The sequence below is a fragment of the Nycticebus coucang genome, chromosome 18 (assembly GCF_027406575.1).
Source record: "Nycticebus coucang isolate mNycCou1 chromosome 18, mNycCou1.pri, whole genome shotgun sequence".
In the NCBI taxonomy this organism is placed as follows: domain Eukaryota; kingdom Metazoa; phylum Chordata; class Mammalia; order Primates; family Lorisidae; genus Nycticebus; species Nycticebus coucang.
In genome coordinates this window covers 22,155,642-22,169,261 of record NC_069797.1, presented here as the reverse complement: position 1 = coordinate 22,169,261, position 13,620 = coordinate 22,155,642, and the positions used below count along the sequence as shown (strand labels likewise).

The window sequence follows — 13,620 nt, the reverse complement described above, 5'->3', positions numbered from 1 at the left end:
GCCGGCGTGGTCACGTGCTGACACCCCCAAAGATAAAATAGATAATCCACATCGAGAGGGGGCGCCTCAAGGGAGGGACCCAAACCCTGTTCCGCCCCCTGGCCTTTAACTGGTCCCGCCCAGACCCCCAACTCTTCTGCTTGGAGCCAGCGGAGCCACGCCCCTAGCGCTTCTGGCTGGGCCAGCGAGGGCCTGATCTTCTCTTTGGTCCTTTGTCGACCCCCCCACACCCCTTTGGGGAAGGCTCAGGTGCCTTAAGCCGCCTAGTCAATACCTTCCTCTCCACGTGCCTCTCCCCATCTCGGCCCTGAGCCTCTCGGCAAGGTGGGCACGGGCAGAGTGCCCGAACCCAGCGACTGCTGGGGCGCTTAGTGGCAGCAACCGTGCTACGGTCCAGATGGCGCGCAGGGCCGAGCCCCCCGACGGGGGCTGGGGATGGATGGTGGTGCTCTCAGCGTTCTTCCAGTCTGCGCTGGTGTTCGGCGTGCTTCGCTCCTTTGGCGTCTTCTTCATAGAGTTTGTGGCGGCGTTTGAGGAACAGGCAGCGCGCGTCTCCTGGATCGTCTCCATAGGAATTGCAGTGCAGCAGTTTGGGAGTGAGTGTTGCACTTGGATCCGGCGTCCTGCGACCCTCAGAAAGGAGAGGGGATGCGGGGGCAGGAAAGGGGAAGGGCTGGAGGCGGGGTGCGCTAGGGGGGTGATGACTGAGATCTTCTTGAAGAATCCCTCGCACTTCCCCAGGCCCAGTAGGCAGTGCCCTGAGCACGAAGTTCGGGCCGAGGCCCGTGGTGATGACTGGAGGCATCTTGGCTGCGCTGGGGATGCTGCTTGCCTCCTTTGCTACCTCCTTGACCCACCTATACCTGAGTATTGGGCTGCTCTCAGGTGAGACCCTGGGCAAGAGCAAGAGAGTCAAATTCATAGATATGTGGCCTCTGGGCTTGCACCTTCTTCCTGCTCCTTCCAAAAGGCTTAGGAAGAAGCTTAGGGAACTTAGGGAAAGTTTGGCTAGTACCTGTGCCCAGAGGGAAGTCTTAAGAGGGATGACTAAATTGATAAACGTGGTGAGGAATTACGAAATTCAAAAATTTTGAAACCAGGTATACAAGCCTAGGGCTAGTGGGACTGGAGTTTAAAAGGAAAGATTCCTGTAAAATTGTGCCAGGTGCTGCGACTGTGAGATAGATATCATTATCCTATTTACAGCTGAAGAAAGACTTAAAAGTTATGTAACTTGGCAAATGACAGTCACGCAGCTAGAAAGGGAAGAGGCCAGGTCTAACTCCAAAGTTCTGTGGTAGTTCCTTTACAAATATTATTTCTAATCCTCCACAATCCTGAAAACCATATTACCTTGATTTTGCAGATGAGGAAATTGAGGCTGGGAAAGTAAGTGAGACATACAAGTTTACACAGCTAGAAAGTGTCAAAGCCAGGATGGTAACTCAGGTCTGTAGGACTACAAAACAAGTGCTACATTCTGCTGCTGTTGGGTAATGCTGGGATTACTGGATGCTTTGGGCTCCCTAAGAGTCCTCATCTCCCTTAAAAAAAAAATTCATGTTAATATGAGGATACATGCAATTGGGATACATTATTTGTGTTTGTAACATCCAAAGTCTGAGTTGTAGTTGAGTCCTTCACCCAGGAAGTGTGCCATATACCTCTACATTGTACCCTATAGGTAGGAACTTACCAAGCCCCCCCCTCCTTTATTGAATTTAATTGTATTTTTCTCTTGTGTGGGCCTGTGGTTGTTGATCTACTCTTTTCAGATTAGTACTGAGTACATGGGATGCTTGCTTTTCCATTCTTGAGACTCTTTACTTAAGAGAATGTTTTCCAAATACGTCCAGGTAAATACAAAAGATGCAAAGTCTCCATCTTTTTTGTGGCTAAATAGTATTCTACATTCCCAACTCCATTTCTTTCTTATTGACAGGCTGTGGCTGGGCCTTGACCTTCGCACCAACCATGGCTTGTGTATCCTGTTACTTCTCTCACCGACGATCCCTGGCCACCGGATTGGCACTGACAGGCGTGGGCCTCTCCTCCTTTGCATTTTCCCCCCTTTTCCAGTGGCTGCTCAGCTACTATGCCTGGCGGGGGGCCCTAATACTGGTGTCTGCCCTCTCCCTCCACCTGGTGGCCTGTGGTGCTCTTCTCCGCCCACTCTTCCTGGCAGAGGATACTATTGTGGGTGGTCCTGGAGCCCAACTCACCTCCCTCCTCCATCATGGCCCCTTTCTCCGTTACACTGTGGCCATCACCCTGATCAACACTGGCTACTTTATTCCCTACATCCATCTGGTGGCCCATCTCCAGGACCTGGGTTGGGACCCACTACCTGCTGCCTTCCTGCTTTCAGTGGCTGCTATTTCTGACCTCGTGGGGCGTGTGGCCTCTGGGTGGCTGGGAGATGCAGTCCCAGGGCCTGTGGCACGACTCCTGATGCTCTGGAACACCTTGACTGGGGTGTTTCTAGCCCTGTTCCCTGTAGCTCAGTCTTCCACAGCGTTGGTGGCTCTGGCTGTGGCCTACGGTTTCACATCAGGGGCCTTGACTCCAATGGTCTTCTCTGTACTACCTGAACTGGTAGGGACTGGAAGGATTTACTGTGGCCTGGGACTGTTGCAGATGATAGAGAGCCTCGGGGGGCTGCTGGGGGCTCCTCTGTCAGGTAAGGGGAATGGGTTTACCAGGTGGGCCAGGGCTTCCATGTTGCAAAGGTGTGGGAGGGAACTCTTCCCATTAGAGTGTATGTGAATATTGCTCTCTGGCATGGTGCAATACACAGCCTGCATGGCCAATCATAGCAGCCCTGAAACAAGTCCATGGGGCAGAGAACTTGGGGCTGGGAAAGTCTGAGTGGAAAGACAAAGAGAGCTAAGTAGAACCCTTGGCAAGGTGCCTACAGCTTGGGTTTTCAGAGGACCTGGCAGGACCTGGCCAGACATAGTACCTTTCCTTTCCTTTGACTCCCTGGGCCCCAGGCCATGTGTCTGAGCCTCCTGGTCAAAGTTCTGCAGGCTCAAGTTGCCAGAACCTTCAGAATTCTAACAATTTCCTCTTACTCATTAACTGAAGGTGTAGAAGGGCCACAGTTGTCAGAAAGAAAAGCACAGGTGCTTGACTCCATCTGGATCTCCAAGTCCCTGTGGACTTGTTTGGAGGTCCTTTCTGAAGGCAGGAAGGTAGCTGAAATTACTGTCTGAGGACTTTTAGGGAACCAGAGTTCTCAAGTTCATCCAATCCTGCCTTGGGAGCTGCAACTCCTCCAAGATTATGGGTGTTTTCTTCACCAAAAAATGCAACTGAGCTGGCAGTCCCAGCAGACAGATCACCCATGTGTATTATTTTTCTCTCTTGAACCTAGGCTACCTCCGGGATGTGACGGGCAACTACACAGCTTCATTTGTGGTGGCTGGGGCCTTTCTTCTTGCAGGGAGTGGAGTTCTCATCACACTGCCCAATTTCTACTCCTGCTTCTCAGCTACTACATCCAGGCCCCAGGACCTTGTAACAGAGCCACTGGAGACCAAAGTCCCCCTGCCCAATGAGAAGCAGGAAAAGGACTGAACTCCACAAGAGGCAGTCATGCCCAGAAAGCCAGAGCTTGACAGCTCCAGGTCTTCTGCCCCATTTTGGCATCCACAGAACCACAGTGCCTTATGATTCTTAATCTGCCTTCCCCACAGCAGGTCTGGGGCTCCTGCAATGTGTGTGCCAACCTTTTGTATTTTGTTGAGGTCCCTTATTTCTCCTCCTTTGCTTTCCCAACCTTTTCTAAAACATCTAGGAGTTCTGAAGGATCCAGGTGTTCCTTCTTCACTACTATGAAAATCAATGGCCAAGACATCACATTTTACCTACAATCTCTAGTGTTGCCTCCTAAGTTTCTTCTCTGAAGACAGATGTTTGGGAAACACGGATGTCCCCTTGAGAAAAAACTGAATAAGAAAATAATACTCATAACCTCAAAAAGAGCTGGGGCCCCTATGCTTGGGTTGGCTGGATGGTGACATGACTCAGGGGAAAGGGGAGGTGTCCAGCAACTCTGGTGACCCTTGACTCTGTTGCCTGGGCCACAGTACCTCCTATCCACCCACTATTTACTTCCCTTTTTCCTAATCCCTATGACTTACAAAAGTTGAAGAATGGTGAGGACATGGGGCATATATGGGAGAGAAAGAAGGCTGATAAAGCTGAAGTCTAGGCCTAGAATTCTTGAATTTCCCTCAGGAAGAGGGAAGATTGAAAAGCAGGAGTTATTCTGGAAAGTCTGTATACTAGTGTGAGGAAAAGGAGGATAGGGCAGATAGCCCCCCAGAGCACCTCCCACTCCCAACAAGCTGAAATTGACTAGTACATAGCAATTTCTCAAAAATTACCTGTTATGGTAGGGACTTGGGTAAAGAGAAATGGAGTGCCTGGATGGACAGATACCATTCCCCACCCTCAGTACCTACTGGGATCCTGTTCCTCTCAACTGGCCATTTTTGATACTGCAGCAGAATGTTTTCAGGGTCCTAGATTGGCTAACACTTGGAGCTGTCAGGAGAACTAGGTAAGAATTCTTTATTAGAGGAGAGGCTCAAACAAGCAAATGATCAACAAGAGGTGTTCAGAGTGGAGTGAGGGTCTCCTGGGGATAGCAGGGCAACCTTGGGGACTGGGAGCAGCTCCCCCATTTCTGGAGGAGGAGTGGCTGGAGGTGAGGCTGGACGGCAGGAGGGCAGCGCTCTGGGCAGACCCATGTAGATGAAGCTGCCGGAGAGGATGAAGGAGCTGCACACGAGGAAAGAGGCGGTGAAGTCTCCTGTCTCATCCCTGAGGAAGCCTGAGAGGATAGGTGAAGGAATTTAGAGGCCTGGAACCCCAGGAGTAGAGGATAGGTGTAATCAGATCTGCTGGTTCAGGTCCTTACCTGACAAGGGGGGACCCAGGAGCCCTCCGAGGCTCATCAGCATCATCACCAGCCCGGTGGCCTGCACTACACCTCCGAGGCCCACCAGCCCCGGGAGCACGCCGAAAACCAGCGGGGCGTAACTCCCTGCGCTTAGCCCGTAGGCCCCAGCCGCGGCCAGCAGAGGGACCCCCCAGTCTCCTTCGCTCCCCACTACAGGCACCAATCCCACCGCCAGCAGCCCCAGCCCTGTCAGAGTTCCGAAAACGGGCAGCAGACGCGGGAGGGGCACCCAGCCCTGGTCTGCCAGCCACCCGCACACCAGCCGGGCGCACGCATCCCCCACCGCAGCCACGGCCACCACCATGGCTGCCCCGTAGCCCCCCAGACCCCGGTCTAAAGCGTGGGGAGCCAAGTGCACATAGGGAACGAAGTACCCGCCCCCAATTAGGGCCGTGCCGAAAGCAAAGACGGAGAAGGCCGGACGTGTGAAGAGACCCAGGCCCAGGGCAGCTAAGGGGCCTCGGGGTGGGGTTAGGGGATCGCCAGGGAGGGCCAGGGGTCGCAACAAGGCTCCACAGGGGGTGAGGTGAAGGGTGATGGCGCCAAGGAGGAGTAGGGCACCCCGCCAGCCGAAAGTATCAAGAAGGAGCTGCAAGGCGGGTGCCAGGAGCAGCGATGAGGCCCCGTTACCCGTGAGCGCCAGCCCCACCGCCAGGACTCGACGGCGGGAGAAGTAACGGGAGAGGGTACCCAGGGCAGGAGCGAACACCAGGGCCCAGCCGGAGCCTGCGAATGAATAGGGCGGGATGAAGGCGGGTACCTATGATGCCCCAGCATTCCCAGCCGGGCTCCCGCAAGAGGCCCCTGCCTCGTTCACGCCTTCATCCCCGCCTTTACCCCTGAAGACCTGGGTGTCCCACTCCCCTCACCTGCGAGGAGGCCCAGGCCGAGGTAGAGGTGCACCAGACTGCGGGCGAAAGCCGAGAAGACGAAGCCCAGAGAGGTAAGGACGCCCCCAACCATCACCACCGGGCGCGCCCCCCAGCGTGTACTCAGGGCGCTGCCCACTGGGCCTAGAAGGGGGCGGAGTCAACGGAAGACACGCCCCCGGACCCCCACCCCCTAACATATCTCATTGACTGCTTGCCTGGCCTACAACTGCTCCCCCTGGCTAATAGCTCCTTTCATTGATCTCAAGATCCACTGTTTTCTAGAACTTGGTTCCACAAGTCGCCCTTTCTCAGGTGGTCTGGTATTCAGGTGGGTCTCCCACCACCGCTCTGAAGGCCTTTCCACCCCGTTCCCGCCTCCCGCCTCGGGGGCCCCCCTCACTGGCTGCCTGTTGCACTGCCAGGGCCAGGGCGCTGACCCACGCAGTGTCCTGGGCGCTTCGGTCAAAGTGCTCCGCAAGGTCAGGGAGAGCAAGGCCCAAGGAGCGTAACAGCCCGTAGGAGAGTCCGTTCACCGCGAAGGCTGCGGCTGCCACCACCCAGCCCCAGCCCCCGTCCGGGGGTCCGGCGGGCTTGGGGGTCATCGCCGTCTGGCTGGAGTGGGGAAACACCAGTGAATGAGGGCTCCACGTCTTTGCCTCCGCTAGGGAGATGGCATCCCTGAGATTCAGCCTGTAGCTGCTTGCCCTGGGTGGGCACGTCAGCCCCAGCACGATATGCCAGGGCAGAGGGAGCGGGAACCAGGCCTAAGGGATAGAACTCCTGGGTCCGTGGGAAGTACCGGGACCGAGGACAGCCTGATCCCCCCGGCCGGGGGCTCCCCCTCCCACACACACTCCTTCCCCCTTACCCGACCTCTCCGGGCGGTGGGGGGGAAAGGGAAAGGCGAGAAATGGTTCAGCCGGGTTTTCGCCCCGCTTCCAAGCGGGCGGGGCCCGGGAGGGGAGCAAGTGCTGAGATGGAGCCCAACTTGGAGGAGCTCTCTCCGTAAACAGATCACCACAGGGGCCTGAGCCACCTGGGACTCGGGGGATATGGAGGGCGGGGGCGAGCTGAGGCAGTCAGCCAATCCGCGGAGCTGCGGGTGAGGCCAGACGCAAGTCCCACGGGGATTGAATTATATACACACACACACACACACACACACACACAATCTCCAGCCTCTAGGAAGGGAGCGGCAAGGAGTGAATGGTGCAGGGCCCAGCCGGTCTCGCACCCACGCACCTTCCGCCTGCTCTGCGCAGAAGAGACTGGTGGATTGCAATCCCCAACAAGCCCTGTGTCCCCTGCCAGCAATCGGAAACAAGGGCAGCCCCTAAAAGCCCGAGAGGATGGGTAGTTTTATTCTCAGGAACGTTGCTGAGGACCAGGTAAATCTTGGGTATCAAGTCACAGATCTCCACTGAGCGCCTGCTCAGTGCTAAGCAATAGCATGCCCTCCGGGAGGGAGAGAAGGAACAGAACTCTCTTAATATGAAGACCTATGGTGTTCCAGGCGCTCTTTACCCATGTTATCGTTTTGTCCTTACAATAACCCTGTGAAGAAGGTGTCATCCGCATTATGTAGATGCAGTAACTGAAGCTCAGGAAAAAAAAATGGTGGAAATATGTGAATTAAGGTCTATCCATCTGCAAATCTTACAAGGAGAACAATCGTAGGCCTGAAATAGAACCTGCCACAATTGAAGGAAATGTCCTGGAGACTGATGCAAATTTTCCCTGGATAGGGCAGAACCTTTACAGAGCCAGAGAGCTTATGATTCTAAAATAAGGATCACTGGGAATAGTAAGGATCCTTGAGATCAGAATCTCTAAGGACCTTAGGTTAGAATTTTAAAAGTAAAGTAAAAAAAACAGAGAATTGGAACCAGGTATTGATTTCTTGAAAACCTTTAGAGAAACTATCCTTCCCCACCCCACCTACCCCCCTGGGTATACACTGCTTTACCTCAGCTGTTTGAATCCAGAAAAGTGTTCTTCAGTTTAATTATTAAACAACATCATAGAAAATTCAGCAATTTACAGTTTGGAGCATGCATTGGGTGACAGCCACATGATGGCAGTGTTTCCTAATTGTTGAGAAGAAAAGACGCTTTACAGTTTAAGAAGTGAAGCTGTAAATCTAAAAAACACAGTATGACCTTCAATGGCTTTCTATTGGTAGTAAGGGGAAAGATCGAATTTCTCTACTTTGTGTTTGAGGCCTTTCATAACAATCAAAGATAGACCTAGGCAACCTTTCTACTCCATCTCCCTCCCCTCCCTCTTGCACCCTTCTAGCAGCCATTAGCTTCTCACCTGCTCAATGGATGTGTCTGGCTTTGTTTTACTCCTGGATTTTTGCATATGTCATGCTTTCTGCTTAAAATATACTGGCTGGGCTACAAGAATCCACAAACACTTGAAGTCCTGTCGATGCTGTGATTCGCATCTGCAGTCCCAGATACCCAGAAGACTAAGACAGGAGGATTGCTTGAACCTAGGAATTGGAATTCAGCCTGTGGGTTTTTTTTGGGGGGGGGAGGGTTTGTTTCTAATATAGGTATATATATCCTGACACTTACGCCTTAGTAAAGTGGCCCCACCTTAGAAAGGTTGTCACACCGGTTTTCCCAACCTGGAGTGCTCTTGTGAAAGCTGCCGGGGAGGTGGAGTCAGCAGGCCCTTGGCAACCTGGAGAGCCAGCTGGGAGAGCAGGGAGCAGTCTTCCTAAGAAGGCTGGTGAGGACTCTGCTCCAAGTTGAACAAGACTAACTGAAACATCACTCTTCCCCTGGGTGGAAATTGAAGGGCAGTGGAAATGCAGGGCAGCCAGGGAGGAGATTGGACCCTCTGGGTCTGGGAGTTGTACCAAGTGATACTGAGCACTTTTGCAGGATACTTATGAACCCAGAGCCTGGAAACTTGAGTGATTGTTTGTGAGATTCCTTTCTACTTCTTGTTCCCTATATTCTTTGCCAAAATCGCTTATGGAGCAATAGCATAGAGAATGGAGAATGGACTTCCAAGCTAGACTTCCTGGATTTGAATCCTAGCTCTACCACTTATTAGCGACATGATTGTGAGCAAGTTACTCACCTCTCTGTGCCTCAGCTTCCTTTTTTTTCTGACAGTCTCATTCTGTCACCCTGGATAGAGTGCCATGGCATCTTAGCTCACAGCAACCTCAAACTCTTGGGCTCAAGTGATTCTCTTTCCTCAGCCTCCCAAGTAGCTGGGACTATAGGCACCTGCCACAATGCCCAGCTATTTTTAAAGATGGGGGGGTCTCGCTCTAGCTCAGACTGGTCTCAAACCTGTGAACCCAGGATATCTACCCACTTAGGCCTTCCAGTGTGCTAGGATTACAGGTGTGAGCCACCACTCTCAGTCCAGTTTTCTCATTTTTCTAATGGGAGTAATAATAGTAGCTACCTGATAGGTTGTTGTGAGAATTAAATGAGTCACTGTTTTTACATGTTTACATGCCCAAATATGATATATTAGGCCCCATTGCTGCCATTGTGACTGCTAGACTATACAACACTGCCATCCCTTCTCTACCCGGTTACTTCTACTAGCACCTCAAGCTCAGGGAACCACATTGGTCTGGAGAGTTCCCAGTAGAACCACATGGGTTATAAAATGTGAATGGCTATAAACAGATTAAATGGAAATTTTGTTTGTTTTTTTTTTCTCTTGTGGTAAGTGGTTTCTTGGCATTTTCCAAAGTTCATGAGAAAATGCTAGGCTCCCTATCTTGACTCTGAAAACAAAAAAGAAAGGAGTCAAAATAAGTTTTGTTCATTCAATCCTGCGTATAAAATATTTATAAGATATCTACCATGCCAAGTGCAATGCTGAGGGCTAGGGATGCAAATATGAATAAAATACAGTCTCCTTCCTCTTGGCTCCACCATCAAATCAGAGGAACAGTCATATAAGGAAATCTCAGCACAGGAGAGGGAAAGATATACCACAGAGTGGTGCATGGTAGGAACTGACTCATTTTGCTCAGACCTGCTAGGAAGCTTCACAGAAAAGGAGCCCCTTGAGAGGGTCTTGAAGGATGAGTAGGAGTTTGCCAGATGGGTATGTGGGCAGGGGCATGCCAGGCAAAGGGAGCAACTTTTGGAAAAACACAAAGGCATTGAACCAGCTTGGCATATTGTTTATTATTTGGAAAGCTACAAATAGCCACTGTGTAGAGAACAGAGAGTATGTAGGAGAATTATGTAGGATGAAGTTGCTAGGCCAGAGGGTCCCTTCTGAAAAGGCTCGAAGGCCAGGCTAAGGAATTTAAATGTTTTCCTGGGAACTGATATTTTTCAAAAATTTCCACTGAAGTAGAGTTCACTAATACTAGAAGTTGAACACAGAGGAGAGAGGATTCATCCTGCAGTCAGAGAGGTAAGGAGAGTATGGGGTTATAGGCCTTTTGCAAGTAGGAAATATCTTGTTTTATGTTGAAAGTTCATGTAGGAATTTTCTACGCTACTTTTTATAATAATCTTTGATGCACGTTTTCATAGGAAAATATATATATCTTTTGAGACAGAGTCTCACTTCGTCACCTTGCCAGTGTAGTGTCATCATAGTTCACAGCACCTCAAACTTTTGGGCTCAAGCAATCATCTTGCCTCAGCCTCCCAAGTAGCTGAGATTACAGGTCCCCACCATGACACCTGGCTAGTTTTTCTTTTTTTTCTTTTTTTTTTTTGCTATTCTGATCAATTCTTTATTGACCCGCTATCTGCATTACTCTTCTCTCTCAAAATCTCCTCAGAGAAGAGCACTCTGGTGAGGGGTGGGAAGCATAATCACAGGGTGGGGGCTTGGCAGCTGTGGGTCCCCCAGCCAGCCTCCCTCAATGAAGAAGGTCCAGGCATCCTCCATCCTGGCCCCTCTGTGTGCGGGCGACAGCCCAGGCCTGGTGTCAGGAGGGATGACACAGGCCTCTAGGACTCCCAGTCATCCTCGTCCTCCTCTCCCTGTGGCTGCTGAGGGGGTGGCAGAGGTGGGATGGAGTCTGACACTCGAGCGAAGGCACCTCCTGGGCCCTCACTGGCCCCTGACCCAGGTCCTTTCCCGAGATCCCTTTGCGCCGCATGGCCAGCTTTTAAAGAGAGCTGACATCAGGTCCCCACCTTGGCCTGTGGCCCTCACTTGCTCCTGCTCCTTCTATTTCTTCTTTTCCAGCTCGCGCTCCTTGACGCTGCGCAGCTTGGCCTTGCCAATGCCCCCAGCTTGGCGGATGGATTCCAAAAGAGTGGCCCGGCCACTGGAAGGCTCGGCCACCTCCTTGGGAGCTCCCTGGACTGGGGCTGTAGGAGACACACTGCTGCCACCATCATCCTCTCTGGTGCCTTGGCCTGCAGGGGCCATGGTCTGGGCTGGGGTAATGCTGACCAGTGTTGCAGGGCTGGTGGAGGTGGTAGTGGTGAGGGTGCTATAAGCACCCCATCTTCTAGGTCTGGCTTGAAAGGCTCAGCTACCTCTGTGGGGAAGGTGGGCAATTCTGGTATGAGCCCAGGGGCAGAGGGGGCAATGCCAGGGCCCTGGTCAGCACTATATGTGAGGTCATCTGCAATGCCAGGCAGGTCAGGCAGGTAGGATGGCACATCAATCTCAGGAATCTGGCCTAGGTCTGGCACATCAAAGTAGTTCTCTGGAACCTGCTGCTCCAGCTGCTCTCTCTTGCTGATGGATAAGGGAGCATCGAACAGCTTCTCCTCTGCCTCTGCCCACAGCATCACATGGGTCTTTGTGACAGCACCAGCCAGGGGGTCCAGGAGGAAATACTTCTTATACAGGTTCTCAGTGGTGTTGAAGAGCAGCAAGGAGCTGACAGAGCTGATGTTGCTGGGAAGGGCCCCGAGCCCCTCTTCAGCGGCATCCTCAGGCTGTGGCTTGGTGTTCACACACACGAGGAAGTACTGCAGCTTCTCCTGGGGAGGGCCGAGGTGACAGAATGGTGGAGATGGCAGTGCTGGCCAAGGTAACCCACCCCATCCCAGTCAGCATCGTTTTGGGGGACAGAGTCCAGGTTGGGCCCTAAGCCCCTCCCCATCAGTGGCATCCCGGTGTATGTGGAGGTGGGGTGGACCTCACACCTGCAGGGCCCGCCCGTCCAGGGGCCGGTGCTTGCTCTGGATCCTGTGGCAGGGACGTCTCTGCAGGCCAGGGTCCTGGGCGCCTGTGAAGATGGAGTTGTGTTCCTGCAGATGCTCTGGGGCCAGGTACTTGGCACTGAAGAACACCTTGATGGCCTTCTTGCTGCCCTTGATCTTCTCAATCTTGGCCTGGGCCAAGGAGACTCTCTCCCCAATGGCCTGCAGCTGGCTCCAGCTCAGCTCTACTGTCTGGGAGATCCTGCTAAAGATGTCTGTGGAGACTTTCTGGAGGTACTGCAGGGCATCTGCCACCTGCTGGATGGCCTCCTCTCACCGAAGGTCTGGTTGGATGAGGGGCACTGCATAGGTCTGAACTGCGAAGCAGTGCTGGGTCCTCCCAGGAGTTATGGTGCCTACAGCCGGTCACGGCACGGCTCTTCCCCAGCCAGTTTTTCTACTTTTAGTAGAGATGGGGCCTTGCTTCTTGCTCAGGCTGGTGTTCAGGCAATCTACCCGCCTCAGCCTACCAGAATGCTGAAATTTCAAGTGTGAGCCACCATACCTGGCCTGGAAAATCATTTTTTAAATATGTTATTTAACTTTTCTCTCTTAAGTCTTCAAGAAAAAATATAATTCTCTAGAAAGGTGTACATTTTCATTCCAAGATTTTCTTTTCCCTGACACATTGCCACTAGAGGTAATGGGGATGAGGGGCACTGCATAGGTCTGAACTGCGAAGGCTCAGGAAGGCTTCCTCTGGGAAGGCACAGGAAGGCTTCCTCTGGGAAGTCCCCCCAACAATACCATCTCCCTAATCTGTGTATGTTAACACCCATCAGAACACCTCTCAGCCTGCAACTAAATCATTTATTTCCATCTTCTGCGATTCATCCCCTATGTTGCCCTTATACTAATTGAGGCCTTGGAGATGGGACCTTGAATTATAGATCTCTGGCTCTTTCACACCCAATGACACCAAAGGTGAGTGATGGAAGCACCGAATGAGAGAAACACTAAATAACAGAATCACTGAATGAGTGGACTTTGTTCCTGATACTCCCCAGATGGTAGCATTATTACAAGAGGGAGTCACTGAGGACCAAACTAATAGCACCCACCAATATGGAGGAAGCCCCAGAAACAGATGCTGAGCCAAAGAGTGTCCTTAGGGAGATCATAGAGAGGGTCAAACACTGTACATCATTTGCTTTGAAGACCACGGGGTCTGTGTCTGTGAACGCAAGACTTGCTCTGGGGCTTTCTCTGGGGAGCCCCTTCAGGAGTTCTTGGGGCCTCTGGAGCCTGAAATCTCAGGAAATCCCTGAACTGAGCTCAGCTATTCCCTGGAATATCCACTGGGGGCTCCCTCTGCAAAGAGTGGAAAGGAAGGAAGGGGGGCAGGTGGGGATAGAAACATTGCATCAGCAAGAAAAAAACAAGGGATCCCATCGCAGGCTGGGCAAGGGATTTGAAGAGAAACTTCTCTGAAGAAGACAGGCGCACGGCCTTCAGACATATGAAAAAATGCTCATCATCTTTAATCATCAGAGAAATGCAAATCAAAACTACTTTGAGATATCATCTAACTCCAATGAGACTAGCCTATATCACAAAATCTCAAGACCAGAGATGTTGGCGTGGATGCGGAGAAAAGGGAACACTTCTGCAC

At 52.1% G+C, this 13,620-nt stretch overlaps 2 protein-coding genes and 1 pseudogene across 4 annotated transcripts; 1 reads left to right on the top strand and 2 right to left on the bottom strand.

Annotated features, from left to right (window-relative positions):
- The first annotated feature begins 143 nt into the window (after positions 1-143).
- SLC16A13 (solute carrier family 16 member 13) lies at positions 144-3,739 on the top strand. The gene is made up of 4 exons (XM_053567590.1): positions 144-596; positions 742-885; positions 1,943-2,680; positions 3,377-3,739. Exons 1-4 carry the CDS (start codon positions 398-400, stop codon positions 3,577-3,579), a joined length of 1,284 nt encoding a protein of 427 aa, XP_053423565.1. The 5' UTR covers positions 144-397; the 3' UTR covers positions 3,580-3,739.
- An 822-nt stretch (positions 3,740-4,561) lies between these two features.
- Positions 4,562-6,863, bottom strand: SLC16A11 (solute carrier family 16 member 11). Of its 2 annotated transcripts, XM_053567585.1 has the most exons (5): positions 6,710-6,863; positions 6,242-6,453; positions 5,839-5,982; positions 4,928-5,695; positions 4,562-4,840 (listed from the first exon to the last, which is right to left on the bottom strand). In XM_053567585.1, exons 2-5 carry the CDS (start codon positions 6,441-6,443, stop codon positions 4,611-4,613), a joined length of 1,344 nt encoding a protein of 447 aa, XP_053423560.1. In that variant the 5' UTR covers positions 6,444-6,453; positions 6,710-6,863; the 3' UTR covers positions 4,562-4,610. The 2 variants fall into 2 exon arrangements, with proteins under 2 accessions (XP_053423560.1, XP_053423561.1); XM_053567586.1 differs by lacking the exon at positions 6,710-6,863 and having other exon boundaries at positions 6,279-6,416.
- Positions 6,864-10,555: 3,692 nt separating this feature from the next.
- On the bottom strand, positions 10,556-12,371 carry LOC128571033 (WASH complex subunit 1-like; annotated as a pseudogene). Its single transcript, XR_008375686.1, has 2 exons — positions 11,952-12,371; positions 10,556-11,786 (listed from the first exon to the last, which is right to left on the bottom strand). The product of XR_008375686.1 is annotated as a WASH complex subunit 1-like (transcript).
- Positions 12,372-13,620: the final 1,249 nt, after the last annotated feature.

What these genes read in the sequence shown, in the direction of transcription:
- SLC16A13 (XM_053567590.1), top strand. Translation starts at nt 398, where the DNA reads ATGGCGCGCAGGGCCGAGCCCCCCGACGGGGGCTGGGGATGGATGGTG. An exon ending in TGCAGTGCAGCAGTTTGGGA is followed by an intron (nt 597 to 741) that starts GTGAGTGTTGCA and finishes GCACTTCCCCAG; the next exon opens with GCCCAGTAGGCAGTGCCCTG. An exon ending in GCTGGGGGCTCCTCTGTCAG is followed by an intron (nt 2,681 to 3,376) that starts GTAAGGGGAATG and finishes TCTTGAACCTAG; the next exon opens with GCTACCTCCGGGATGTGACG.
- SLC16A11 (XM_053567585.1), bottom strand. Translation starts at nt 6,443, where the DNA reads ATGACCCCCAAGCCCGCCGGACCCCCGGACGGGGGCTGGGGCTGGGTG. An exon ending in CGGCCTGGGCCTCCTCGCAG is followed by an intron (nt 5,696 to 5,838) that starts GTGAGGGGAGTG and finishes ATTCATTCGCAG; the next exon opens with GCTCCGGCTGGGCCCTGGTG. An exon ending in CCTGGGTCCCCCCTTGTCAG is followed by an intron (nt 4,841 to 4,927) that starts GTAAGGACCTGA and finishes CTATCCTCTCAG; the next exon opens with GCTTCCTCAGGGATGAGACA.